The sequence below is a fragment of the Eretmochelys imbricata genome, chromosome 24, assembly GCF_965152235.1.
Source record: "Eretmochelys imbricata isolate rEreImb1 chromosome 24, rEreImb1.hap1, whole genome shotgun sequence".
NCBI classification, from domain to species: Eukaryota; Metazoa; Chordata; order Testudines; family Cheloniidae; genus Eretmochelys; species Eretmochelys imbricata.
Window position 1 is genome coordinate 1,227,790 of NC_135595.1, and position 27,887 is coordinate 1,255,676.

A 27,887-nucleotide genomic window follows, 5' to 3' on the forward strand; every position below is an offset into this window, starting at 1 on the left:
TCAGAAAGAGACGTTTTTATAAAAGGCTATTTTTTTTTCTCTCTTTATACCCATAAAATGATACAATTCTGCAAGTATAGAAATGTGTAATAAATTATACCGACTGCTCCTCGGCCCGGCCCACGCCACCTCCCCCCACCAAACAAACAGAAAAAACCAAAAATAGATACTCTAGCACACGCGCACCCAGCCAGCTCCCAAACAGACAGTTCCTCTTTGGTATAAAAGTCAGACACGGGGGGCCACGCCCTCCCCCAGCCAGGCCGCGCCAGCCCTCGCCCCTTCCCAGAAGGGCTTAACACAACCACAGCAATGCCCGAAGCTGCCTCGACCTTCCAGAACCCAGCCCCCCAGGAGACTCTAGCACTTCACGGGAGGTGGGGGGTGGGGAAACTGAGGCACAGAGCCAGTCACAGGGTGTCAGTGTCACAACTGGGAATAGAACCCAGGCGTCCTGGGTCCCAGACCCCACTCCCCCGCTTCAAGCACACTGTTCCTTCGTCAAGTGGGTCGAGCTCTGTAGTCAACCCCAGCGGCTGCGGGTGGGGAGAGAATGGCTGAAACTGTGACAGCACCCACCCGAACCTGCCCCTGGCTGGCAAAGCCCCTCCCATTCAAAGGCAGAATGGGACGGGGGGGAGTGAACACTGGGTCCTCCCTCCCCCCACACCCATCTTATTTGGCACCCTGGACAGACACGGATCAAGGGGAGGGAGGAGGGGTGGATCAGGAGGCATGCCCTGCACAAGACTGGCCTGGGCCCATTGTGCCTCCCCCCCCCACCCCGACTGACCCTCCCCAGGGGGTGTCCAGGAGCAGTACGGGAGAACCCCTCTGCCTCCAGCTGGATCCCACATCGCTGGGGGCTGACACCTGAGCTGATCCCCACACTGGGGGCCCTGGGACCTTTCCCAGCCTGCCCACAGCCCCGGGTCTCCTACATCCTGCAGCCTCAAGCAACTCAACCTCCGAGGGATCCAGAGCAGCTGGGGGTACTGACCGCAGTGAGCCGGGCGCGGGCAGTGTGCGTACCAGGCGTGCCGGGGGTGGTACCGGTGGGTAGGGGCCGTGCAAAGGACATGAGGAATGCATCACAAGAAGCGTGCAGAGATGAGCTACGAATACGTGTGCAAGAGAAGGGCCATGCACCTGCCAGCGCGGCACGAGGGAGCAGCCAGCAGGCTTGACGCTTCCCCAGGGGAGCGTGGATGGGAGGTGGAGGGGCTGGGGAGCCCCAAGGAAGGTGGCTCAGGAGACCCACCCCCCGGGACCCTGCCCATTCCCAGCACAGAGGGGAAGGGAAACAGAGCCCAAAACACCCAGACGATTGTGAAAGGCTCCCTGTTGCGGGGAATGAATCACAATCAGCCCGTCAACAATGCTGACCCCAGGACCCAGCCCCTTGCCTAAGCCTCTGGCACGCAGAAAAGAAAGGAGTTGGGGTGGGGGGGGGGCTGGTTCCCCTTTCAAATCCATCAGCTGGGCTGGTCCCAGGACCTGGGCAGAGGTTGCACGAGGCCAGAGCCAAGCTCCACCAGCTGTCGGGGTAGGGGGGGTGAACTAGCAGCCAAAAGCCCTGCGGCTGCGCCCCCCACCCCCAAGCTGGGAGTACCTTAGGGCCGCCCCTGCAGCCAGGAACCCCCAGAGCCCGGCTCAGGTCAGACGCTGGGCGTTTCCTGGCCCTTTCCACCGCGGTTTTGCTCTGGTCTGTAACAGCTCCCTAGGGCCCGGTTTCCTCCCCGGCTCTGGCCTCGGCTCCAGGTGCCACAGCCCTCCAGCCCAGGGGTGGGCACTGACTGGGCGCAGCACCCAGGGGGTTGGGTCTCCGCCCAGCCACGTAGGGTTTCACCATGTGTAGAAACCAGCCGGGGCAGAGGAGAGGGCCCAGCCTTGCTACAGCACTTGCCCTGCCCCAGAGAGGGCAGGACCCATAACTCCTCCATGCCTGGGCATCCCTCTCCCCACCCCACCCCTGCCCTGTTGCAGGAGAAGGCCAAGGCCATAGCCCGCCCTCCTGGGGCGCCCACGCAGCCCTGGAAGTGGCACGGCTCGCGTGGGGAGCACGTCTGTGCCAGTCTCTGCTCAGCCAGCTCCTCCCCAGGAGCAGCCAGTGCCAGCGGGGACAGAGAAGAGTCACTTTGTAAACGTGGGGGCTCCGTTGGCTGCTGTTTTTCTCATTTTATATATATAAAAAAGACACGTGTGGCGGGGGGGGCACGCGCTGCCAGGCCCAGCTGCCCCCTGCCTGTCTCCAGCACGTTACATTCGCGCGTGACTCAGGGTAGCTGTCCGCTCCGGCTGGGTGGAGGTCCCGATTAAAGACACTGCAGGCTTTCTGCGCCCGGGCTCCGGATGGGGGAGCCGCCTGTCCCTCTGGGTGGGGGGATTTTTGGTTACACGGTTGGTTGTGGTCCAGATTCCGCCTCCAAACCTCAGCACCTGGAGAGCCTCCCGGGGCGCTCCTCCCCCTTGCCATGGGTGGGGGTCTCCCAAGCGAGCAGCACCCACAGCAGCCAGCCACGGTCCGCGGTGGGAACAGCCGGGGGCGCTGACGGGCCGCCCAGCCCCCGGCGGGGGTAAGAATCGGAGCCCCCCAGCCTCACCCCTTGAGCGGCTTGTCGGCCCCCCCGCTGGGGCTGCTGGCGGTGCTGTCCCCGCCCTTCTTCTTGCGGAGGGTCTCGATCCAGCTGGAGCTGGAGCGGGCGGTGAAGCTGGAGAGCGCCAGGGAGCTGAGCGGCATGTTCTTGCCCGACATGATGAGCTCGCCGAAGCCCTCCTGGTGGGAGAAGGCGTAGCCGGAGCGCCGCGAGCCGGCACGCCCCACCCGCCGCATGCAGCGGTGCTGTGCCCGCTGCTTCTTCCGCACCAGCTGGGTGTAGCGCACCTGGGGGGGGGCAGAGTGAGCAGCCCAGCCAAAGACCCCACAACCCGCCCTCTTGTGAGACTGCAGGGGGCCAGGCAGAGGCGAAGGCCCAGCCAGGGTGAATGGGGGCCGTAAAAAGCCTGCCCGAGACCCCCCAGCAGCTCCTGCAGAAGGAGCTGGTCAGAGACGGGGGCAGGGGCCAAAGCGATGGAGACATTCCAGTGAGGGGGCAGTAACCTGCGGGGGAGGTGAGATCACTGGGGGCAGACAACTCCCCACACAACCCTGGCCGAGTGGAGATGGATCCGGCCCCCTGCTCCATGGCAAGGCCTTTCCCGGCACTGGTCAGAGGGGGCGCTGCGGGGCAGCCCCCTTGCCCTCAGCTGAGCATGGGGGGCTGGGGGTGAGAGACGTCCAATCCCTGGGGGGGGTCTGCTCCGCGCTGGGGATGCGCAGGGGCCCCGGCTTGGCCGCACGCACTCACCGTGTCCGACAGCTCAGGCTTCAGGTCCAGCTTGAGGAATCGGAAGGCCACGACTGGCATTATGCAGACCACGGTGGTGAGGGTGATGGTGAGCCAGACTGTGGGCTGGGCCAGCGTGTTCTGGGCATTACCTGGGCAGCAGAAGGGGGAGAGACCTGAGAGCCAGGCAGGTGGGAGCAGCACCAGGAGCGGGGTGCAGGAGGCAGCAGAGAAATGAGGCTGTCACCGGGGTCTCCCCCCGGCCCCCGGGAATCAGGCGTGTTGCAGGGAGAACAGCAGAGTTCACAGGGGGCTCTGATCGGGAGGGGGATGGGGCTCCTGTGACGAAGTGGGAATGTTCTTAATGTTTCCTCTGAATATTGTGGGGGTGCCTCAGTTTCCCCTAGGCAGTTCTTAAGTATCTAGGGGGTGGGATAAGGGGGTATGATCACTGCAGAGCCCTAGAGGGCAGATGTGTGCAGGGGTCTGGACACAGAGAATGGCCGACACCCTGTTTCCTGGCAACTGATGGCCTGGGCTCTTCCCCCCTGCAAGGTGAGAGCTAAAGGGCTGGAGAACAAAGGAATCCGGTGATCTCCTGGCCTGGGAAAGGGACAAAGCCCAGAGGAGGAGGGGCTGGAGGGAGTTTCAGTTTGGGTCTGGCTGGGACATGGAGTGAAGGGCAGATGGGGTTGTCTGGCTCACTGCCCCCCAAAACGGACCCAGCTGAGGGGTCCAGTTCTCTGCACCTACAAGCTCTGGTTTAGACCCTGTTCCTGTCATCTAATAAACCCTCTGTTTTACTGGCTGGCTGAGAGTCAAGTCTCACTGCAGAGTTGGGGGGCAGGACCCTCTGGCTTCCCCAGGAGCCCCGCATGAGCGGACTCGCTGTGGGAAGCGCACGGAGGGGCAGAGGAGGCCGAATGCTCCAAGGTCAGACCCAGGAAAGTGGAAGCTGTGTGGGCTGCTTGCCCTGGGGACAGGCTGCTCACAGAGAGACTTCCTCAGAGTCCTGACTGGCTTCGTAGGGAGCAGGTCCAGAGCATCGCCAGGGACTCCGTGACGGCTCCCCAGCAACCTTGCCACTGCCCCACTAGAAACCTGCTCTCGCCTGCCTTGGGGAGCCCCGCAGTGGGGTCAGGAGTGAATTTCCCCCCAGGCCAGATCGGCAGGCACCAATCTGGGGGGTTGTTCCACCTTCCTCTGCAGCATGGGGCGCAGTCACCAGGGCATGTCTCATGCAGTCAGGCCCTGGCATCGCGGGGATCTCGGGGACCGGTCGGTCCCGCCTTGGGCACCCAGCACCAGGCAAATGCAGCTGCTTGGACTCACCCACGAAGCGGAACTGGTTGGGGAACATCTGGAAGAGGCCGTCGCTGTGCATGGCGAAGAGGATGGCGAAGTACACAGCCAGGCTGCCCCAGATGAAGAAGTGGTTGATGGCCGTCCAGAACCCCGTGTCCAGCCCAATCTGGGGGAAGAGGGAAGAGCTCAGGGGGGAGCGCAGACAGGCTGCCGAGCCAGGCAGAGAGAGCCGATGGGCAGCCCCGGGGCAGTGCCCTCAGTCCCCCAGCATCACAAACCACATCGCACTGGCCCACCGCCCTTCTCAGGGCTGAGCACCACACACTCCGGCCAGCGCCAAGATGCAGCCACCTCATCAACAGCTTAGATCCAGGCTGCTTCACTTCCTGGGCTACCTGACCCCGTATGGGACCCATGAGAAACGTGGGGCTGGAAGGGACCCGTGAGGTCAGGGAGTCCAGCCCCCTGCGCCGAGGCCTGCGGGACCAGGATACACGAGCCGGGGCTGGACGGGGGCCGCCCACCTGCACGCTGACCACGATCACCAGGGAGGTTGCCACGGTGACAGCGAAGGACTGGTAGTCGGCCAGCTGGGCACCGTCGTCACGGGTAGCGTCGGCGAAGACGCCGTAGGGGATGAAGAACATGAGGACGGAGGTGTAGATGCCCTGGGCGATGCAGATGAAGAACTCCCGCTTGTTGAAGAGCAGGTTGAGCTGGCCCGGCTCGTAGAGCTTGGGGTACTCCATGCTGCGCTGCTCCGTCACGTCCTGTGAGGGGGGGGCATGGCAGGGATGAGCCTGGGGTCCCCGCGCCCAGGAGCAGCCCCCTGCAGGGAAGCTGAGGGCTGAACAGGCCAGGGACAGAGCCCACCTCTTGCCCCTGAGGAGGGGTCCCAGCAGGGCAGACGAGTCACATGGCGGGGGGGAGGGGAGGGTTCGCCCTGACCCCACCCAGCTGGGTTAGGGCCCTGCAGTGCCCAGGGCCCCAGAGACGGGGGACCCCCAGCCAGCCTCCTGCTGCTGCGGCCCCTCCAAGCGGCCCCCACAGAATTCCCTCTCTCCCCGCCTGCGGCCCCTCTGCAGGGTGGGGGCTCCAGGAGCACAGGAGACAGGCTGGGCCCCCCCAGCCACCCCAGCAGGAGCAGATCTCCACCCTGCCCCAGCCCCACCATACCTGGTCGAACACCCCCATTGCGAGCACGGGCAGCGAGGTGTAGACAATGTTGTACAGGGTGATGAAGTACTGGTCATAGACCGTCTGTCGAGAGAGGGGAGGTCAGGGCAGGGGGGCGGGGAAAACACCCCCTGCCCCACTGCATGCAGGAATGGACAAGGCACTCACTTGCCTGTCTCAGAGACACACATGCCCCCCCCCGACTCGCTCCCCCCGTCAGACACCCCCCGGCTCTGTGCTCCCCCAGCCAGACGTGCTTCCCCCCCGGCTCTGTGCTCCCCCCGGCCATCCCCAAGCGCTGAAGGACCCGACGACCAGCCTGGTTCTCTGCCCCCGGCCAATGAATCAGGCCCGGGCAGGGTGGCCAGAAGGGAGCTCACCTGGGGCCTGCCAGTCCTGCCTGGGCATCCTCCAGGCTCTTCCAGCAAGGCAGGGAGGATGCAGCCACGGCAGAGCCCAGCTCTCTGAGCCCAGCCCTGGGTCGCAGTCACACGGCAGAGGCTGTGCTTCCACCCAGGTTCAGTGCCAGCCGCTGACCCGCGACAGGCTGGGTGCTCGAGGCCCCAGCGCAGCCCTCCCCCGTCATCACCCTGCACACGGGGACCTGCCGGGCAGGGCCCCTCCCTCCCTGTGTCCACGCAGCAGCCGGCACGGCAGGGCCCTGATCCTGGCTGGGGCCCCTGGGTGCCGGCTGGGGCCCAATCCAGCAGGCACAGCCTGGAGGGAAGCCCCACGGCCCCGGGTAACCCTGCTCCCCCAGCCGCAGGAGGCTTCAGCCGGCCTGTCCGGGGCCCAGCAGCCTGGCACCACACCTGGGCCGAGAAGCCGCAGAAGAACCCGAACCAGAAATGGACCATGGTGAAGGCGAAGTTCTTGTAGAAGAAGTAGCAGAGGAACTTGCACATGCGCAGGTAGGACCAGCGGCCGTGCACCAGCAGGAGGCGCTGTAGGAACTTGAACTGGGAGAAGGAATAGTCGGAGGCCAGCACGGCCTGGATGCCCTCCTGCCCGCTGATGCCCACGCCAATGTGGGCAGCTGTTGGGGGAAGAGATGTGTGGGTCAGCAGGGAACTCAGAGCAGCCCTGGCCGCAGCAGCTTGTGCCCAGCCCCACACAACCCCCTGCAGTGGGAAACCGGTGCTCCCCTCCCACCCCCAGCCCGGCCCCGCAGGCAGAGCCGCCCCCCCGGCCAGCACGCCCCCAGCGCTCACTCTTGATCATGCTGACGTCGTTGGCGCCGTCCCCGATGGCCAGCGTCACGGCCTTCTTGTACTTCTTCACCAGCTCCACCACCTGGGCCTTCTGCAGCGGGGTGACGCGGCAGCAGATCACGGCCTTGCAGGCACAGGCTGTCTCCAGGAACTCCAGCTCCATGTCGGCCTCCAGCGCGTGGGCCTGTGGGGAGGGGCACGGATGGGTAAGCTCATGGGGGATGAGGCCCGGGGTCTGACCTGAGCCCAGCAGGGACACCCAGCATTGAGGGCAATCAAGGACGGCAAGGAGCACCGAGGGAGAGAATGGCAGGGGGTTACCGGTTGGGACGGGGGGCACCGGCAGAGCTGGCGGTAGAGTAGGAGGAAGCCAGGGGGCTGCGGGTCAGGACTGAGGGGTACTGGAAGGGGAGTGGGGAGTTTGCCCTCAGTAACACCACTCCCCTCCCCACCCGGCCTGGCCAAGTGTCGTCACACCCCTTACCAGGCTGTGGCCATTGATGACCAGGGCGTACTCGCCCGCAATGGCCTCCAGCACTGAGGCGAGCCGGGAAGCGGACGAGGAAGAGGAGAGTTTCTCCTGGCAGGAGAAGCCATTGCCCATGGAGCGCGACGAGTCCATCATCTTCTCCCGGGCTTTCCTAGGGGGGAGGAGAAGGCTTAGCCGGGCTCCCACCAGCAGCGCAGGGACTGGGCTGGGGTGTCCTCCCTGCTCCCCCCCCAGCCCTAGGCCCCCCCCCAAGCTCTGCTTTCCCGCAGCCCCCCCCCAGCCCTCACCTGAGCTCCTCCCGCACCTCCAGCACCGTGTGGCCTGTCACGATGAACACCTCGGTCATGTCATCCGTCAGCATCTTGCAGGAGTAGCCAATGTTCACGGCCGTCTCTGGGGACGGGAGACACAGGCTGAGCCAGGGAGCTTGTGCCCAAGCGCTGCCCATTGGACCCCCTGGGGAGCACCCCTCCCCACAGACCAGCGGGGATCAACTCCCCCAGCCCACTTCCCCTCTGTGTCACCCCAGTCTCCATCACCACCCCCCCATGACCCTGGGGGCACCAGGGCTTTGCGCCCCAAGGTGCCTTGCAGGAGGATTCCCTACACTGCTGGCCATCAGATGCCTACGGGGGTCCTGCCCCCAGGACAGAGGGGCTGAGTGCTCTGCCTGAGCCTGGTGCCAGCCCAGAATGGCTCCCCTCCACCCAGCCCCTGGCGCAGAGCCAGCCTCACCTTGCTTGTCCCCGGTCAGCACCCAGATCTTGATGTTGGCCAGCGTTAGGATGGCAATGGTTTCGGGGACTCCCTGCTGCAGTTTGTCCTCAATGGCGGTAGCCCCCAGCAGCTGGGCAGAGAGAGGAGACACAGCAGTGATTCTGGGGCACCGCCTTGCGCCATGGCCCCGGCCTGCCCCTCAGGCGGCGCCCCCAGCCCACCTACCATCATGTCCCGCTCCACCTCCTCGTACAGCCGGGCCAGCCGGTCCTCGCGGCCGTCAGGGGCAGTGCCGGCTCGCAGCAGCTGCTCGGCCCAGTCCTTGTAGTAGCCGTCCTCCAGGTCCTTGTAGGCCAGCACCAGTGTCCGCAGCCCCTCGCCGGCGTACTCCTGCAGGGCAGTGGCTGCGTCAGCTCCCAACCCAGACGGGGGCCAGGCCAATCCCAGCGCAGCGAGGATGGGTCCCCCCAGCCAGCCCTGGGGGGCAGAGGCTGGCAGTGGAGTTCCAGGTCGACGCGCCCCACGGCGGCACCCAGGACCCCGGGTCGATTCGAGGCTGCCCTGTGATCCACCCAGTCCCCGAAGGATCAGGGCCCCTGGCCCCCGGAGGGCCAGCTGCAGCCCGCGCTCGGGACTCCCACTCACATTCAGATGGTCGGTGGTTACGTTCAGCAGCTCGTGGTGGGCTGGGTGCAGCCGCTCCAGGAGGATGGTGTCGGCCCCTTTGCAGTACAGACGGATCCGGCCCTCGGGGCTCCGCACTGCAGGGGGAGCAAGGGACTGCTGGGACATGCAGGGACCAGAGCGGCCAGAGACCCCGGTGCACCAAGGGGAACAACCCCCGAGCCCAGCGCTGCCTGGGCCCAGCCAGGTCAACGTGCTCTCCCTCCATGGGCAGACGGCAAAGGTCAGGCCCCTGGTGCCGAGGGAGGGGAGAGGGGTCAGTGATCCTGCACCTCCCCAAGCCCCCCCGTGTTCCCCAGTCCCACCCTGCTCACTGTGTGGGGCATGGCACGCTCGGCGGCTGGACCCCCAGCCCATCGGGCAGTGGGAGCTTGAGGACCAGCAGCCTCAGGCTGGCAAATCCTAGGGAGCCGAAGGTCCCCTCCATAACCCCTGCTCCCAGTCCCTGCGGCTGATCCCCCTGTGACCCCCAGGCACACACACTGCCAGTCCCCATGGGACCCTGCCCCTGCCGTCCTCCACCCCACTGTTCACAGGATCTCCCCCAAGCCTGCCCCATTCCCCACCCCCCCACAATTGCCACCACCCGCTGCCACCCCTCTGTGCCCAGCCCGCCCGGCTCACCGATGACGGACATGCGCTTGCGGACGTTGTTGAAGTCCAGGATGGCCAGCAGCTGGTAGGTGACGGCCCGGCCCAGCTCCTGCACCGTGATGGTCTTGGGCGTACGCGAGCGGAAGACGAAGCTGAAGTTCCTGGCGGCCGTGACCAGCGCCCCCTCGTCCGGGGACTGGGCCTTGTAGTACAGCTCACCTGGGGGGCACAGCGGGGGGGGGGGGGGGTTGGTCAGTGCTTGGCCTCCACCAGCAACACCCCACACGGGAGACAGGCCGAGCCCCTCTGCACCCACTGCACCCCAAGGGGAGACGGCCCAAGCCCCCCAGCCCCTCAAAGCCAGAGCCCACCCCAGGGGGGACAACCCGAGCCCCCCGCTGGCCCGAGCCCGCCCCAGGGGACGGCCCAAGCCCCCTTCCCACACCCCCGGCTGGAGCCCTCCCCAGGGGACAGCCTGAGCTCCCCCCCGACCAAAGCCCCCGGCTGGCCCACCCACCTTCGCTCTTCTCCTCGGACATGACGGTGTGGCAGAGCGAGAGCAGGCGGAAGAACTCGTGCACGTGGGGGTTGCCGAGCTGGACGGCCTGCAGCAGGCTGGCGTCCCAGAACCGGAACCGCGGGTCGGCCAGCGGGTTGAAGGAGAAGTCGACCGGCTCCCTCCTCTAGGGAGGGGGAGAGAGTTACCCCCCCCGTCCGGCCCCCGCTGCCATGGACAGGGGCACGCCAGAGCCTGCCCCCCACAACACGGAGAGGCCTGGAGGGCAGGGCTCCCCCTTGAAATGCAGAGACCACCCCCAATGCCCGGGATCTGCACCCCAAGCCCCCTATGGAGCCCACCTCCCTGGGACTCTCTGACCATCTCAGTCACCTCCCCCCAAGGGATGGGGCAGCTCCTACCTCCCCCAGCTCCGCCTTGTGCCCCAGCACGTCCAGCATGTCACCTGCAAATGCAGAGGGCAAAGGGTTAATGTGGGGACACCAGCCAGCACAGCATCGCTGGGGGGGGGATGCTGGGAGCCCCCCGCCCCACAGGAGCCACGCTGTCCCCAAGACAGAGCCGCCCGACAGAACGAGCAGCTGCCCCCGTCCCACCCAGCTCCACCTGCTTCCCCCACACCCCGAAGCAGGCACAGACGGAGAGCAGGTGGACACAGGGAGCCTGCAGAGGCACCAGGACTGGCTCCTTTGGCTGGTCCCCTCCCAGAGCTGCTGCCTGGACAGCCCTGGCAGGAGGGGTGTCCCAGCATCCAGGGAGCTGGGGGGCACCCCACAGTAAGTGCCCCAGGGAGCAGAGGAGCATGGCCACCCCCGCCTGACCTGGGGATGGGGAGAGCCACCACCAGGGCCACGGAAAGACGTCCTCTCCCCCTCCCACTGCCCTGCTCCCCAGCCCCTCTGGCCGCCAGCCCCCCAGCCGCTCTGGCCCCCGGCCCCCCCGCGGCTCTGGCCCCCGGCCCCGCTCACCGTAGCTGCGCCCGTTGATGGAGCACTTGCTGAAGATCATGATGTTCTGGGTGAGGGTGCCGGTCTTGTCGGAGAAGATGTACTCCACCTGGCCCAGCTCCTCGTTGAGCGTGGTGGTGCGGGCCTCGGCCGGCGTCTGGCGCTGTGCGCAGTACATCTTCTTGTCCCAGTTGATGAAGTAGCTGTGGCCGAGGCGGATCACTTCCACACTGCACGCAGGGAGGGAGGGGGCACAGGGCTCGGCACGGCTGGGTGGGGAGCACCCCGCTGGGGAGCAACTCACTGCCGCCAGCCGCCAACCCCGCAGCACCCCTGGCACTTCCATCAGCTAAGCCATTTCACAGGGTCAGCACTTACCCTACAGTCACACAGGGCTGGGGTAGAGCTAGGGAGAGAACCCAGGAGTCCTGGCTCCCAGCCCTCAGCTCCACTCTAACCACTAGACCCAACTCCCCCTCCCAGAGCTGGGGATAGAACCCAGGAGTCCTGGCTCCAAGCCCCCATCCCCGCTCTAACCACTAGACCCCACTCCCCTCCCAGAGCCAGGGATAAAACCCAGGAGTCCTGGCTCCCGGCCCCCACACACTAACCCACCAGGCCCCAATCCCCTCTAGGGGGATAGAACCCAGGAGTCCTGGCTCCCAGCCCCCACACACTAACCCACCAGGCCCCAATCCCCTCTAGGGGGATAGAACCCAGGAGTCCTGGCTCCCCGGCCCAGTGCCCACTCTCTGGACCATGCTAACTCCTCTTACATTGGTTTCCGGGCCCCCCTACGCTCATATTGACCAACACAGGCGAGCGCAGCCCCTTGGCCGCGGTCTCTGGCCTGGAGAAGCAGAAGCGCTGCAAGCCGAGGGGCTCCGGGAAGGGGGGTTTGAGTGGGAGTGAGGGGCAGCACCAGCTGACCCCCAGGAATCCTGCGCCAGGCCCGGTGCTAGAGCCATGGACTAGAGCTGCCCCCATCTCCCCCCTGCCCCGGCAAGACCCCCCAGCTCCCCCAGCAGGAAACGGAGGGGCTAGGCTCAGGGGAGGGGCGGGAGTGACCCGTTCTTACCTCGGGGCTAAGGGGACAGAACCATGCTGGGGAACGAAAAGAGAGAGACATTAAGAGAGGGAGAAGGGGCGGCAGGGGCCGGGCGAGAGGGGCACAGGCAGCTGGGTCAGACAGAACCGCGGCAGCCAGGCCCGGGGGACCAGCAGGATGGCACGGGGGGCCCTAGGCCTCGGAGACGCCGACGTGTTTCCCCACCAGAGAGCAGCAGCACCGCCCTTCTCGGGCACCCCGCACGCAGCCCGGCACCCCCTCCCTGGGCACCCCACACACACACGCAGCCCAGCACCCCCTCCCTGCACCGCTTCCCCCCACACGCAGCCCAGCACCCCCTCCCTGCACCCCACACACACACACAGCCCAGCACCGCCCTTCCCGGGCACCCCGCACGCAGCCCGGCACCCCCTCCCTGGGCACCCCACACACACACGCAGCTCAGCACCCCCTCCCTGCACCGCTTCCCCCCACACGCAGCCCAGCACCCCCTCCCGGCACCCCACACACACACGCAGCCCAGCACCCCCTCCCTGCACCGCTTCCCCCCACACGCAGCCCGGCACCCCCTCCCTGGGCACCCCACACACACACGCAGCCCAGCACCCCCTCCCTGCACCGCTTCCCCCCACACGCAGCCCAGCACCCCCTCCCTGCACCCCACACACACACACAGCCCAGCACCGCCCTTCCCGGGCACCCCGCACGCAGCCCGGCACCCCCTCCCTGGGCACCCCACACACACACGCAGCCCAGCACCGCCCTTCCCAGGCACCCCGCATGCAGCCCGGCACCCCCAACACACACACAGCCCAGCACCCCCTCCCTGCACCCCTTCCCCCCACACGCAGCCCGGCACCCCCTCCCTGGGCACCCCACACACACACGCAGCCCAGCACCCCCTCCCTGCACCCCTTCCCCCCACACGCAGCCCAGCACCCCCTCCCTGGGCACCCCACACACACACGCAGCCCAGCACCGCCCTTCCCGGGCACCCCGCATGCAGCCTGGCACCCCCAACACACACACAGCCCAGCACCCCTCCCTGCACCCCTTTCCCCCACACGCAGCCCAGCACCCCCTCCCTGCACCCCACACACACACACAGCCCAGCACCGCCCTTCCCGGGCACCCCGCACGCAGCCCAGCACCCCCTCCCTGGGCACCCCACACACACACGCAGCCCAGCACCCCCTCCCTGGGCACCCCACACACACACACAGCCCAGCACCGCCCTTCCCGGGCACCCCGCATGCAGCCCGGCACCCCCTCCCTGGGCACCCCACACACACACACAGCCCAGCACCCCCCCCTGCACCCCTTCCCCCCACACGCAGCCCAGCACCCCCTCCCTGCACCCCTTCCCCCCACACACAGCCCAGCACCCCTTCCTGCACCCCTTCCCCCCACACGCAGCCCAGCACCCCCTTCCTGCACCCCTTTCCCCCACACGCAGCCCAGCACCCCTTTCCTACACCCCTTCCCCCCCCCACAGCCCAGCACCCCCTTCCTACACCCCTTCCCCCCACACATAGCCCAGCACCCCCTCCCTGCACCCCTTCCCCCCCCACACAGCCCAGCACCCCCTCCCTGCACCCCACACACAAACATGCAGCCCAGCACCGCCCTTCCCGGGCACCCCGCACGCAGCCCGGCACCCCCAACAAACACACAGCCCAGCACCCCCTCCCTGCACCCCTTCCCCCCACACGCAGCCCAGCACCCCCTCCCTGCACACCCCCATCACACTCACAGCCAGGTACCCCCTCCCTGGGCACCTCCCTCAAACACAGCCAGGTACCGCCTCCCCAGTAACCCCCAACACACACAGCACAGCAGCCCCACCCCAATACCCCTGCCACACACACAGAGCCCAGCACCCCCCCCACACACACACAGCCCAGCACAGCACCCGCCCCCCACCACACACAGCCCAGCACCCCTTCCCCAGCACCCCCCCCAACACAGCCCGGTACCCCCTCCACAACATCCCCCCCCACAGAGCCCGGTACTCCCTCCACAACACCCCCACAGCCCTGCACCCCCCTGCACACACACAGCCCGGCACCCTCTCCCTGGTACCCCCCACCGACACACAGCCCAGCACCCCTTCCCCAGCACCCCCTCCCCAAACACAGCCAGGTACCCCCTCCCCAACACCCCCACAGCCAGGTACCCTCTGTGACGAAGTGGGACTGTTCTTAATGTTTCCTCTGAATAGTGTGGGGGTGCCTCAGTTTCCCCTAGGCAGTTCTTAAGTATCTGGGGGGTGGGGTAAGGGTGTATGATCCTTGCAGAGCCCTAGAGGGCAGGTGTGTGCAGGGGTCTGGCCCTTCCCCTCTGCAAGGTGAGAGCTAAAGGGCTGGAGAACAAAGGGATCCGGTGACCTCCTGGCCCGGGAAAGGGACAAAGCCCAGGGGAGGAGGGGCTGGGGAGAGTTTCAGTTTGGGGCTGGCTGGGACATGGAGTGAAGTGCAGACGGGGTTGTCTGGCTCACTGCCCCCCAAAATGAACCCAGCTGAGGGGTCCCGTTCTCTGTACCTACAAGCTCTGTGTTAGACCATGTTCCTGTCGTCTAATAAACCCTCTGTTTTACTGGCTGGCTGAGAGTCAAGTCTCACTGCGGAGTTGGGGGGCAGGACCCTCTGGCTTCCCCAGGACCCCGCCTGGGCGGACTGGCTGTGGGAAGCGCACGGAGGGGCAGAGGATGCTGAATGCTCCGAGGTCAGACCCAGGAAGGGGGAAGCCGTGTGAGCTGTGTGTCCTGCAGACAGGCTGCTCCCAGAGAGGAGACTTCCCCAGGGTCCTGTCTGGCTTCGTGGGGAGCAGCTCCAGAGCGTCGCCCGGGGACTCCGTGACACCCTCTCCCTGGGCACCTCCCTCGAACACAGCCCGGTACCCCCCCCCCCCCGCATCCCTCCAAACACACAGCCAGGTACCTCCTCCCCAGGCATCCCCCCTCAGCCTGGTACCCCCTCCCCGGGCACTCCACACACACTGGACTCTTGTCCCTCCCCCCATCTCCACCACCCCACACTCCCTGGATTCCCCCAACACACACCCTCTTTCCCTGAGCCCCCCAATCACAGACCCCTTTCCTTGGCCTTCTACCTGCACCTCCCATGTGCCACCTCCCCTGCCTTCCCAGGCTGCCCCACCGGGCCTGGGCTTCTGCCCCCCAAGTGACTGTGCCCCCTGACCCCAGGGAAGCACCACGGCAGGAGCCCGGCAGCGGCCCCCAGCCCCACTGCTGCCGGCTCCTGCTCTCCAGGTGCTGCCTACCTGACGTAGAGTGAGATGGGCACCACGGTGTTGAGGATGATGATGTAGGACCAGAAGGAGAGGAAGCCGGAGAAGAAGGCACTGTCCACCGCCTCGTCCCAGGGCAGGTAGATCTGGAAGCAGGCTCCCACCTCGTGCTCCCAGATGGCATTGCCGATGGCCAGGATTACCCCCATGCACACCAGGAACCCGAAGATCTGCCAGAGGGAGAGCAGGGGTCAGAGCCCATAGAGAGATTTGCACTGCTACCCCGTTCCGACTGGGGCTGGCCACGCACCTGGGGGATGGGGCCAGGTCCCCCAGCCCGGGATCGGGGCCAGCCGTGCACCCGGGGGGTGGGGCCAGGTCCCCCAGCCCGGGATCTGGGCCGGCCGCGCACCCGGGGGGTGGGGCCAGGTCCCCCAGCCCGGGATCGGGGCCGGCCGCGCACCCGGGGGGTGGGCCCAGGTCCCCCAGCCCGGGATCGGGGCCGGCCGCGCACCCGGGGGGTGGGGCCAGGTCCCCCAGCCCGGGATCAGGGCCGGCCGCGCACCCGGGGGGTGGGCCCCGGTCCCCCAGCCTGGGATCGGGGCCGGCCGCGCACCCGGGGGGTGGGGCCAGGTCCCCCAGCCTGGGATCGGGGCTGGCCGCACACCCGGGGGGTGGGGCCTCTGCAGTTCTTTATGCCTTTCTAGGTTTAAAAGCTTCCAGGAACGTCATGTCCTGGTGCCTCAGCACCACTAGGGGGCAGCCCTGCCCTTTGCGCCCGGAAGGGAGCGATCCGGGGCCAGCCCGGAGGGCCGTGCGTGGGGGGTGGCGGGCTGTAGCCGAGACGGGGTAACAGAACCAGCACACGGGAGATCTTCCACCCGCCCGGGGCGTCTCCTTCCCACAGCCCCCATCTCACTCGCACCCAGAGCACCAGCGTGTTCATCAGCCGGTCGATGCTTGTCCTCTTGAACTTGGTCCGCCCGCTGTTCTGCATCAGCTTGGTGTCAGGACCTGGGGGGTGGGAAACACGTCACTGGGCGCCCCCTGGCTCCCACCCCAGTGCCCCCCGGGACTCCCACCGGCCCATGCAGGGGGACCCCGCTGAAGCTCTGCCCGACACCTGGTCGGCCATGTGGCCGGGAACAGCCCCCTCCATGGGAGGGCTGACTCCGGGCTGTGGGGATGAGGGGACGGGCCCCGGGCTGTGGCGGCCCCACACCCCCACCTGCGAAGACGACGAGGCCGAAGCACCACTCGGTGTTACGCAGCACGCAGCCTCGCAGCAGCATGTGCTGGTTGCTCAGTGGGTATTTGTTCTCCTTCCAGTACAGGGTCCCGCTGAACTTGTCCAGTTTGTTGTTGGGGGGCTCGCAGATCACCTCACCTGGGGAGAGAGCCAGCAGCCTGGTACCCCTCAGCCCAGCGCTGGACACCGGAGCCCAGCTCCGATCCCAGTGCTCCTGGCACAGCCTCCAGCCCCACAGACTTCGGGCAACCTGGGTGCAGGGGCTGGCATTCAGACGGGGCTGAGAGCTTCCTTCAGACATCCCCGGCCCCCCCCAGCAGGGGGCGCTGGAGAGAGCGGGGCAGGAGCAGAGCTGGATCCAGGGATGAGCCACCCCGGTGACACAGACACACCAGGGCAGGAGCAGGCAGGTCTATCACCCCGGGTCTGACCCTCTCCTCAGCACTTCGCCCCAGGGGGTGGGTGCTGGCCTGGTTCCCGCGTGCTGCCGTGAGGGGGAGGCAGGGAGCTGCCCCAGCCAGGCTGAGACGAAGGGCAGCTGCCAGACCGCCTGTGTTTCCTAGCTGGAGACCTACGGGACAAACAAACCCCGAGCGCTCTTGGCAGCGGAGCCGCTGGGCTCAAAACCTGTGTCGGAGCAGAACCAGCCCCAGAGGTGACCCGTGACAGGGACTCCGCCAGCAGGGTCCGGCTCATGACAAATGGCTCCCTACTCTCCGGACGGGACACGCGCTGCAGGGACCAGGCTGTGGGTGAGAAATACCGAATGAGCCAGGAAAGTCACTGGTTACTAAGTCCAGGCTATAAACTGCGTCTTACGTTCCTTTTACCGGTAGCCTTAACGTTTCCAGATCCTTAGGCTGGCTTATGTCGGAATCTCTCCCTCGAGCTCTGTTCAACCAACGCCAGGTTGGTTTTACTCTAAACCTGCCAAAGTGCCTCGTGCTAAGGAGAGTGTTGAACTGGGGGGGAACCCGTGACCTGGGTGCCCTGCTTCCCCAGAGGCAGCGAGTCGGTGCCCCTGGGGGTGCTGGCAGCTGGGGATGGGGCACTTGAGCGTACCCAAGTGGGCTGGGTAAACCGCTGGCCTGCATTGGGAAAGGGCAGGGCTCCCGGAGCGGAGCACCTGTGTGGCCAGCAGCTGGTGGCTGGGGAGCATTTCCCCTGGTGGGCACAGACAGGGCTCCCTCCCGCTGTGAGCAGGGGGTAGGAATTCACCCCAAACGCCTCAGGTAACCCCCAGAAGCGTCACCCCCCCCAGCACGTCATGAGAATGCAGAGACAGAAAGGCTGAGGGTGCAGAGCCGCCCCGACCCCCGCACTCACCATCAAACTGGGCCAGCTTGCGGATGTCCCCCAGCTCCGAGGTGACAGGAATGGCCTGGCGCACTTTCATGTTGGTCTCTCTGGAAGGAGAGGCAGCGTGGGCCGGGGCGAGGGCACAGAACAGGGTCCTGGACACCTGGGTTCTAGTCCCAGCTCTGGCCCCACTCCCTGCCTAGCCTGGGCCTGTCTCATGCCCCCGCTGCATCTGTGCGGTGCCCGGTGCGATGCCCCCGTCCTGGCCAGCGGCCGTGCCCACACGGGAAAGGCCTGTAATACTTGTGAGACTGACGCGCCGGGCCGCAACTCACTGGGCTTGGCGCTACCAGCCCGCGGGTGCCAACGGGGGGACGAACTGCTCCGGGGCAGAGCTGGGTCACAAAACGGGGCAGCACGGCCTGGCTGGGTCCTGGCTCAAACCCCGCACGGGGACGGAGGGGCCGCAAAGACCGAGCAAGTGACGCTCCTGAATTCAGCCGGGCCTGCGGGAGCTGGGATAAGGGCAGGCTTGCGGGGGAGACAGCTCTCAGCGGTGCCTGACTGAGCTGGAGAGCCTGAGCCAGGAATGGAGCCCACAGCACCTGGCTGGGTGGGACGTGGGTCAGGCCAGCCGATGACGTAACCTTTATTCTGTGGGCGAGTCTCAGGACTCCCCACACTGGGCTCCGGGGCTCTGAGAACGCTGCCGGGTGCCCTGCCAACCCCAGGGATGCCTGGACCCCGCAGGGGCCGTGGGCGTCGGGCTCAGTCGGACTCGCTGGGCAGAGCTGACGGGGCGAAGCAGGAGGGCTGCAGCCCAGAGGCTCGGTCTGGGAGGTGCTGCGGCCGCAGGGCCTAGCCTGAAGGAAGAATGGGACCCCTTGGGGCATAGCCAGGGCTGGGGCCGAGCGCCCGCCCTGTGGGTCCGTGACAGCGGCACCTGGCAGGATGCCCCCATCTCAGTGGGGGCCTTGAGGAGTCTACAAGGGATCGAAAGTCCAGGTCTCCCCTGGCACCTCAGGGCTGCACTCAGCCCAGATGGTCAAACTGAGCAACTACCCTGCCCCCACCCCAGCCCCCCACCCCACAGCCCCAGCCCCAAACTGCCCCTGGCTTGCAGATCCTGCTGGTTCTGAACCGCCATGCTGATGGGCGCAGCATCCATGCTGGGGGTGCCCCCACCTTACTCCCCTGCCCCCACTCCCTGAGAGGCTGGCGGTCCCGCCCCCTTAGCCCCGTGGGGGGAATGCGCGTGGCTGGCAGGGCGAAGGAGAGGCGAGGTCACTCACCCGTCGAGCTCGGCAGTCTCTATGTAGCACAGTCCATGGGGCTCGCTGCTGGAGAGGAGCAGGAGGTCAGCCTGCCAGGAGAGAGGAACGGCCGGGGCTGAGCTGCCATCGGGGTCCCTGCCACCCCCCAACCCCAATGCTCCATATCCCTGCCACTGGGGGAGACGTGGGCTCCGAGACCCAGACAGGCCAGCCAGCCTCCGGCTGCCCAGAGCGCCCCTCGCCAAGGCGGTGGGAGCCAGCACATCCCCGGGGGGAGGACCTCTTGCCCCCAGGCTCCTGCCCCCCACCTGGAAGCCAGACTCACCGCCACAAACTGGTTGTTCTCCAGCTTGATGATGTCTCCGACGCACACATTCATCCACTGCTCCTGCTGGAGGCTGTGGGGCGCGAGGAGCAGAGTCAGGGGGGCCAGGGAGTCCCCCTCCCACCGTTATCTCAGCCGTGCCCTGGCTCCAAGGCCTTTGCCTGCCCGAGCCCACGAGAGCAGCGGCCCTGAACCCCCCCCACCCCTTCTTCAGAGGTGGCCTGCTCCCCCCAGCCCCTCTCCCATGGGACTTCTGTGCCGGATGCTGGGGGGGGAGACAGCCCATCTCCAGCTGGGGAACCTGCCTCCCTCTGGCCCCCCAGGGGCTCCTCCAGGCCGGGGCCCCGGGACACTTACGTTCCGTTGATCAGCACCTGAGATTGGCGATTGTTCACCTGGTTGTCGCTCTTGTGGCGGAACTGGAGGGGGAAGGCAGAAACCTTGGTCAGGGGATCCCAGGAGGGGCTCCATCCCCCCACCTGCCCCCAACACGGGCTGCCGAGCCTGGGCCTTGCCAGGAGTGGGGTGGGGGACAGCAGCTGGGCTTGGCAGAGCCCGAGCAGCGCCCCGCTCCATCCTGACCACACACTGGACAGCGGAACCAGCTCCACCTCCCCATCCCCAGGGGCCGCTGGAGGGAACACTGCTCCCCCCCAGCACCCGCCCCCCCCCACCCTGGGGGCACTCACGTAGTCGTCAGTGGCATCTTTGACAGCTGTGATGGTTAAGACGAGAACCAAAGGCACGATGGTGGTGAACCAGGAGAGCGAGGAGATCTGGGGAATCAGCTGGAGAGAGGGGGCTGGGGTTAAACACAAAAGGCACCCCACCTTCGCCGCCCCGGGCACCCCAGAGGGCACCCGTGCAGGGAGGGATGCTGCATGCAGAAGGCACTGGATCCTCCCCCAAGTCTAGGCAGGGATCCCCAGCAGGGCTCCACACAGGGGCCCATCCCTTCCCCTCCCCATGGGACGCCCACCCACCAGCCACTGTATGGTACCCCAGGGCGGGACCGTGTCCCCCCACCTGCAGGATGAGGAGAAAGAGGAAATAGGTGTTGGCCACTTCCTGGAACTGCTCGAAGAGGTTGACGGGCAGGAAGGTGATGATATTGTACTTGGAGGTCTGGATACAGTTACTCTGGGGGTGAGATGGGCAGGATTAGGAGAGACACGGACCACAGGCTCCATCCTGAAGGGCCCAACCCCAGCCATGGGGACCCCCTAAGAATCTCCCCCCACCCCCGCCCCCAGCTCTCCAAGATTCCACACGCCCCAAGGCTCAGAGAGGAGGAAAACCACCGTCTGAGCTGGCAGCCTGGACTCCTGGGTTCTGGTCCCAGCTCTGACTCGCAGGGCCGCCTTGGCATGTCCCGGCCCTCTCTCAGCCTCTGTTTACCCCCCTGTACACGGGGGGTGGGGGGCGGTGTTGAGAGTCCCAGGAGGGAGAACGGGGCAAACAAGCAGAACCAGCTGTGATGAAGCGGGACTGTTTTTAATGTTTCCTCTGAATAGTGTGGGGGTGCCTCAGTTTCCCCTAGGCAGTTCTTAGGTATCTAGGGGGTGGGATAAGGGTGTATGATCCTTGCAGAGCCCTAGAGGGTAGGTGTGTGCAGGGGTCTGGAGACAGAGACTGGCCGACACCCTGCTTCCTGACCACTGATGGCCTGGGCCCTTCCCCTCTGCAAGGTGAGAGCTAAAGGGTTGGAGAACAAAGGGATCCGGTGACCTCCTGGCCCCGAGAAAGGGGAAAGCCCAGAGGAGGAGGGGCTGGAGGGAGTTTCAGTTTGGAGCTGGCTGGGGACGTGGAGTGAAGGGCAGACGGGGTTGTCTGGCTCACTGCCCCCCAAAATGGATCCAGCTGAGGGGTCCTGTTCTCTGCACCTGCAAGCTCTGTGTTAGACCATGTTCCTGTCGTCTAATAAACCCTCTGTTTTACTGGCTGGCTGAGAGTCACGTCTGACTGTGGAGTTGGGGGGCAGGACCCTCTGGCTTTCCCAAGACCCCGCGTGGGCGGACTGGCTGTGGGAAGCGCACGGAGGGGCAGAGGAGGCTGAAGGCTCCGAGGTCAGACCCAGGAAGGTGGAAGCCGGGTGAGCTGTGTGTCCTGCAGACAGGCTGCTCCCAGAAAGGAGACTTCCCCAGAGTCCTGCCTGGCTTTGTAGGGAGCAGGTCCAGAGCATCGCCCGGGGACTCCGTGACACCAGCATCTTGGGAAGTGACGCTGGCCCCCTCCGCGGCAGCTTGCCAGGCAGGGCACCACCATCTCCCAATGCCAGACACTCCCAGACCAGGCCCCGAGCAGCAGCCTGGCCCCCGGGTCCAGCTGCCCTGAAATAGCACAGAGGCTGGGCCCGGGGAGCAGCTACTAGTAACCTTTCCCTGCCCCCTCCCACAGCAAAAAGGGGGAAGCCAAGGTGAGCTGCTCCCTTCCCCCCACCGCGTGCAGGCTGAAGGAGCTGGTGGGGGCTCCCCTGGGACCTCCAGAAGCCGGGGGATGGGAGGGTTTGCGGCGCAGGAGCAGGGCCCCATCCTCGGCCCGCTCAGCTGGGACCTCCCAGCCCGGCGTTATTAATAGATGCTCAGCAGCAGAATTTTCTCATGGACAAAACCCATTTTTAGCTCCCACCCCCGACCCCCAGAGGAGTCAGATGAGGTCTGTGACCCGCAACCCAGAACCACGATCCCCCCAGCACTGCAGGCCCCCCATCCCCCAGGGCTAACAGAGCCACCCCCCCAACCCCGCATTTCCCAGGCTGGGCCCCACTCCCCCAGCCCCATGCAGAGACCTCAAGCCAAAGCCCACCTCTGCCGGGGCCCTGCTCAGGAGAGGAGAGCAGGGGTTCGGGGACAGATGGGGAGAAACCTTTGGGGTGGGCCCCTCCACCTCCCTAACCCCCACCCCATGAGTCCTGCCCAGCTGCCCTGCCCGGCAGCCCCCCTGCCCGTACTAGCCGGGCCCTGCAAGGTGGGGGGCAGCTGCATACACCCCCTGTGGGCACCGGGGCACTCACCGCATACTGGAACTTCTCGTTGTACTCTCGGGCGTTGGCCTTCACCCGCCTTTCTTCCTCTGCAACAGAACCCGGGTCAGAGGGAGCCCGACGGAGCCCTGGCACATGCCCCCCACCCCGCCCGGGCCACCACCCCAGCCCATAGCCAACGCTCTGGGTACAGGATAACCTTGATGGGACACGGGCCCACTCCCCCCACCAGTTCTGCCGGTGCCCCTCACTCCCGACCTGCAGCCCCTGCTAGCCCAACCTTGGGGGAGTTTAGGGGGCTGGCCGCCCTCACTCGGAGCCGCTGGTTACACAGGCCCCTGTGCTGAGGAAGAGGCAGGAGCCATAGCGGGGTGCACACTGCAGCCCTGCCCTGTGCCCCGTCTCTGGGAGGATGCACCATTAAGCCCCCTCCCCCCCATTCACACTGGAAGTCACCCCTGGCCTCCAGCCCCCCTGCCCTGCACTCCACTTCCTGGGAGCCAGGGCCAAGCCCTCCAAGGTCACGCAGGGACTCGGGCGAACCCTGGGGCAAGCCGCCCCCCCACCCCAGGAAGGGGCTGCAGCTGGTCCCGCCCGAGGGGCTGGTGCACGGAGACCCAGCCCCCAGGAGCTGCCGCCCGGCCAGCTCCACAGCCCCACTGGCAGAGCCTGAGCCCCCCCCAGCTCCTCCCAGCCCCACTGCACGCGGAACTGCAAGCCCGTCCCCCAACGCTGCCAGCCCCGCCCCCCATTGCAGGCACCTGCCCCCCCAGCCCAGCTCCCCACCCCTGCAGGCACCTGCCCCCCCAGCCCACTCCCCATGCAGACCCCCTCCGCAGGCACCTGCCCCTCCCTCCCCCCTGCTGCAGGCACCTGCCCCTCAGCTCCCGCTGGCCCCCGACTATTTCTCCAGCATCTCCCTGGGGCCGGTCATGGCTCCGGGGCAGCTCCGTGCTCTGCAGCTCCTGCCCCCGTCCTAACCGGGCCATCCCCACTCCCCTGCCTGGGATGCCCCCTCGGGAGGGGCTCTGCCGGGCTCACCCCCACCACGCACCAGCCACTGGGGCCGGGACGGTGTTGCCGGGGCAACCGCTGCACTGAGCCCGCCCCAGAGCCCCCCATATCCCCCCCCAAGCAGACACGTGCCCGGCTGTGAGGTTCCGGGGGTGGGCCTGGGAGCGAGATGGAAGCTTCCCTAACGGCCCCCCCGTAGCTCCCCAGCTCTGCCAGACCCCCCCAATCCCTCCAGCTCTGCCAGGCCCCCCCAGTCCTGACCCACAGCCCCCGCAGCTCTGCAGAAGCCTCTCAGTCTGGATCTGGTTTCAGGTCAGAGCTCTGGAGTGCAGGAGCTCTGCTCTGCCCCCCTTCCCCAGAGATTAAGGGGGTGGGAACTCTGCGCCCCAAGGGATGTACAAGCGCCCCCAGCTCTCCAACCCCCCCAGTCATACAGGAACCCCGAACCCAAGCTGCAGGCCCAGGGCAAGGGGGGAGAAGAGAGGCAATTTCTGCAGTGTACGTCCAACCTCATTGGCCCCAAAACTCGTCACTGCCCCCAAATTAACCCCCCCCCCATGACTTTAGCCTTATTTAAATATTTAAAGCAACTCTGCTCCCGCGGTGGGTGGGAATTGCAGAAGGAAAATGTGACATTCTTCATTACACAGACCTGCCCCCCGCAGGACCCCTTACCTGGGGGGTGTTTTTTTGCACACAGCTCCATGGCATCCACGTCCGGCTAGTCAGGCCCATGGGAGACCCTGCACCGAGGGGAAGGGGGAGAAAAACACATCAGGAGAGCCAGAGACCCCCTTTCCCACCCTGCAGCTCCTGGACCCACAGCCCAGAAAGTGCCGGCAGCTTCTGTGGCTCCCCGACTACCCCCTCCCGGGGGCTGAGGAAGGGGAGGGGATTGGGGGTGATTGTGATCAAGTCAAACTGACCAGAGCCAGGAATAGGGCAGGAGCCCCCAGTGCCAACCTGTGATGCCCCCCCCGCCGCACACAGACCTGTGTCTATGCTCCTCACTCCCGACCTGCAGCCCCCTGCTACCCCAGCCCTGAGCGCTCCCCCCTCGCCCCCCACCACACACAGACCTGTGTCCATGCTCCTCACTCCTGACCTGCAGCCCCCTGCTTCCCCAGCCCTGCCTCCCACCGCTCAGCAGTTGCTCTAGAAAGTCCCTAGATGCACCCCTGGATTGGGTGTAGGCACCCCCTTCCCACACGCCAGCGGAGAGTCCCGCGGATCCTGCACCCGATGGAGCCCGTGGGGAACGGAGGCATCCCAGGCTGTGGGAGCTGCTCCCTGGGAGCCCAGCAGGGTGAGCGGCTCCTGCCCGGCCAGGACACAGCTCAGCTATGCAGCCCCAGGACACGTGTGGCTGTGAGACCCCCGAGGCAGGGCTCAGCCACCTCCCGTCTGGCTCGCTGGGCCTCCTCCCACGCCAGTACCTGGGCCAGGCCTGCAGTGGGGGGAACGCCCAGCACAGGTCCCGTTCCCATGCTGCCGATAGGGGCACTGCCTATGGCACGCACAGGGCCTAGAACCACCGACCCGTGTGCCCAGGCCTGGCCCTCCCAACCTGCCCCCGACACACCCTATGAGCCAGGTTACCAGGCCACCCAGCTCTGCGCCTGGCCCCAGTGGAGACTCGGAGCTCCGGGCCGGCCCCAAGGGTCTGAGACCGTCACTGCTGGGCTCAGCGTGGCAGGAGCCTCCTCAGAACCGTCAGAGCAGGGGGCGATAGGGGCCCACACACGGCAGCACCCGGGGGCTTGGCTGTTTCCTGTCCAGTGTCCGTGGGCAGCAGGGGTCAGCCGTGTCTGGAGCTCCCGCCTGGGGACGTGCGTGGCCTCCTCCAAGCTGCCCAGAGAGCCGGGGTGAGCTACTCCGGGAACCCCAGGCATTGAGCTCACACGCAGAGCACCCTGCCCAGGTTGGAGGCGGCTCCCGGAGACCCTGGCCTAGATCTCCTGCACCGTGTCCCAGGAGCCGGGAGAGGCTGCAGGCAGCTAGACCAGACCCCACCTGGCTATGTCAGACGGAGAGCCATTGACAGCACAGAGAGTACGGCCCCATGCACCCCATCGCCCCATCTTCCAGAGGCTGGCCGGGCCCGTGTTTCCGGTGCTGGGCTGTGACTTGGAAGACCTGGGTTCAGCTCCCAGCTCTGAGGCAGACTCCCTGTGAAGCGGGGAGGGTCTCCCTCTCCCCGGGTGCCTTGCAGCCCCTGGCCAAAGGGGGTCCCACTGCGCTGCTGCTGCCCGCGCACCCCCAGCTTGGCTCTGACTCCCCGCCAGGCCCGGGGGTCTGCAGAGGCTGCTGGATAACCCTGCCACGGGCCCCCGCCAGTAACACGCCCAGCGCAGAGCGGGGCCACGGAGGGGCCACGGAGGCAAGAGCCTGAAGGGTGGGGAAAGGCCGCCGAGGCAGGGGCGCAGCCGGGCAGAGGACCCAGGCGTCCTGGCTGCTCATCACGCCCCTGCGCGTGGCCACGAGGTGCAGGCCAGCGAGCCAGGCCCTGCACGCCGGCCTCGGCAGCCCCGCCAGGGCCTGAGAGCAGAGCCGCCCCGGCGACAGGAAGCGGAGGGGGGTGGGTCGGAGGCCGTAGGTGCAGAGACCACAGTCATGCCACAGGGGGCCCAGCCAGGGGGGTGGAGGTAGGGCCCCAGCTTCGCCCCCCTCCCTGCCCCATGCTCACGCCTCTGGGGACTCCGCAGGCGGCAGCAGCTGGGCCTTCAGGGCAGAGAAGGCCCCAGGCGGGGCGACCCAGAGCAGAGAGCCCTAGCCAAGGACTCCTGGGTTCTATTCCCAGCTCTGGGAGGGGAGTGGGGTCCATGCATCCCCCGCTAGGGGCCTGCAACCCCGAGAGGTTAGTAACACACAGCCCGGACTGCAAGCAGGGCTCGGGCTGCACCGCTCCCAGGACCACGGGGCCACTGCAGCTAGGCTGACCAGACGTCCCGATTTTATAGGGACAGGCCCGATTTTGGGGTCTTTTTCTTATATAGGCTCCTATTACCCCCCACCCCCGTCCCGAATTTTCACATTTGCTCTCTGGTCACCATAACGGCACCAGACATTTCCTGCCCGGCTGCAGCTGCTCAGAGGCTGATCTAGGACAGGACACCCAGCTGGGAAACCAGAGAGCTCGGTTCCACTCCTGGCTTTGCCACCGAGGGCCCTTGGACCCGTCACTGAAGCCCTCTGGGCCTCCGGTGCCAACTGTAAAAGGGGAGAACAATCCTGCCTAGGCCCATTCAGGTGGTGATTGCAGGGACTGCGTTTTCCTCGGTCTCCACAGACCTGGCACAATGGGGCAGCCCCTGGATCTCGGTCAGGGCCCGGGCACCCGGCACAACAGGGTGGCCGCCCTCGATCTCGGGGGGGCCAGGTGCTACTCTGACAGGCAGAATAAAACTAGAAGAAACGGCCCCAGGGGAGCTGGCTGATTTCTGCGCCCAGGGGCCACTTGGGCTCCGCCAGCTCCTTCCACTGGGGGTGGGAGAAGGGGCCCCCCAAAAAAACCCTCCTGCCAGGTTTAAATATGTCCCCAACACATTTGGAGCCAAACCCAGCTGGGCTGGGACAGGAGGTTTATTCAGACCGGCGGGTGCGACACCCCCGAGCTCCCCAACACGCGCTCAGACCCCCGGGGCGCGGTCCCCAGGTGGGGGCTGCATGGGGGGTGGAGGGGCTGGACTCCAGCTGGGGCTCACAGAGCTCGGGGGTAAAGCGGCCTCCACGGGGATGGGCCCAGCCGGTGCCTCTCCCACGGGGAAATCCGGGTGTCCCCCCCCAGCCCCGGTCCCTGCCCCCTTCCCCAGCCCGGCCCAGGAGCAGGGAGCGGCCCAGGCGGGGATGCGGCGCGGGCCCTGCAGGCTGCAGCACCGGCCGGGGGGGCCCCCAGCCCGGATGACACGAAAGCAGATTCTGCTCCAGCCGCAGCGAGGGCCAGAGCCGGGCCGAGCCCCGCAGCGGGGAGGGGGGGAACCCCCCCCGCGCCGCCAAAAACCGGAGCGGGGCTGGGAGAATCCTCCGCAGCGTCCCCCCCGCTGCCCGGCGGAGAATTGGGAGCAGGGGTCCCGCATCATCTCCTGCCGCCCCGCGCACGGTCCCCCCCCACTGCCCCCCTGCACCGCCCCCCTCCCCCCCACCTGGCCCCTTCCCCTCCCTGCAGGAGCCCCCCCTCTTCCCGCAGCACCTTCCTCATCCTCTTCCTCCCCCCCCATCACCTCCGAGGAGCCGCTGCCTGGCGGGGCTGCCCCCCCAGGGGCAGGGACCCATCGTGGGGGGGGGCAGAGCCTGCATCTGTCCCAGCAGCCCCCCCTTACCTCTGCGAGCAGCCCCCCCGCGCTCCGTCCTTGCAGCTCCGGGTGCCCGACGGGGCGTGGGGGAGGCGGCCCCGGGTGCTGAGCGCTGCCCCCCTCGGCCGGCCCCGCCGCTGTCACAGCCCCATCGCGGCCCCCGGTG

General features: G+C 66.8%; 1 protein-coding gene across 1 annotated transcript; it reads right to left on the reverse strand.

Annotated features, from left to right (window-relative positions):
- On the reverse strand, nucleotides 1–27,887 carry ATP8B2 (ATPase phospholipid transporting 8B2). The gene is made up of 28 exons (XM_077841160.1): nucleotides 27,749–27,887; nucleotides 24,105–24,172; nucleotides 22,446–22,504; nucleotides 20,459–20,572; nucleotides 20,122–20,220; nucleotides 19,790–19,851; nucleotides 19,433–19,505; nucleotides 19,126–19,196; nucleotides 17,861–17,940; nucleotides 16,514–16,672; nucleotides 16,211–16,299; nucleotides 15,319–15,515; nucleotides 10,989–11,197; nucleotides 10,422–10,465; nucleotides 10,021–10,186; nucleotides 9,534–9,722; nucleotides 8,871–8,986; nucleotides 8,451–8,615; nucleotides 8,244–8,355; nucleotides 7,796–7,901; nucleotides 7,503–7,659; nucleotides 7,019–7,202; nucleotides 6,620–6,843; nucleotides 5,808–5,891; nucleotides 5,156–5,401; nucleotides 4,659–4,797; nucleotides 3,348–3,478; nucleotides 1–2,884 (listed from the first exon to the last, which is right to left on the reverse strand). The coding sequence occupies exons 2-28, from the start codon at nucleotides 24,133–24,135 to the stop codon at nucleotides 2,600–2,602; spliced, it is 3,591 nt and encodes a 1,196-aa protein (XP_077697286.1). The 5' UTR covers nucleotides 24,136–24,172; nucleotides 27,749–27,887; the 3' UTR covers nucleotides 1–2,599.

Excerpts from the sequence above, each read along its gene's own strand:
- ATP8B2 (XM_077841160.1), bottom strand. The coding sequence starts at position 24,135 with ATGGAGCTGTGTGCAAAAAAACACCCCCCAG. Across the intron at positions 10,187-10,421 it reads ACAAGGCGGAGCTGGGGGAG|AGGAGGGAGCCGGTCGACTT; the intron begins GTAGGAGCTGCC and ends CCCCCTCCCTAG. Across the intron at positions 7,203-7,502 it reads TCATCAATGGCCACAGCCTG|GCCCACGCGCTGGAGGCCGA; the intron begins GTAAGGGGTGTG and ends CCCTCCCCACAG.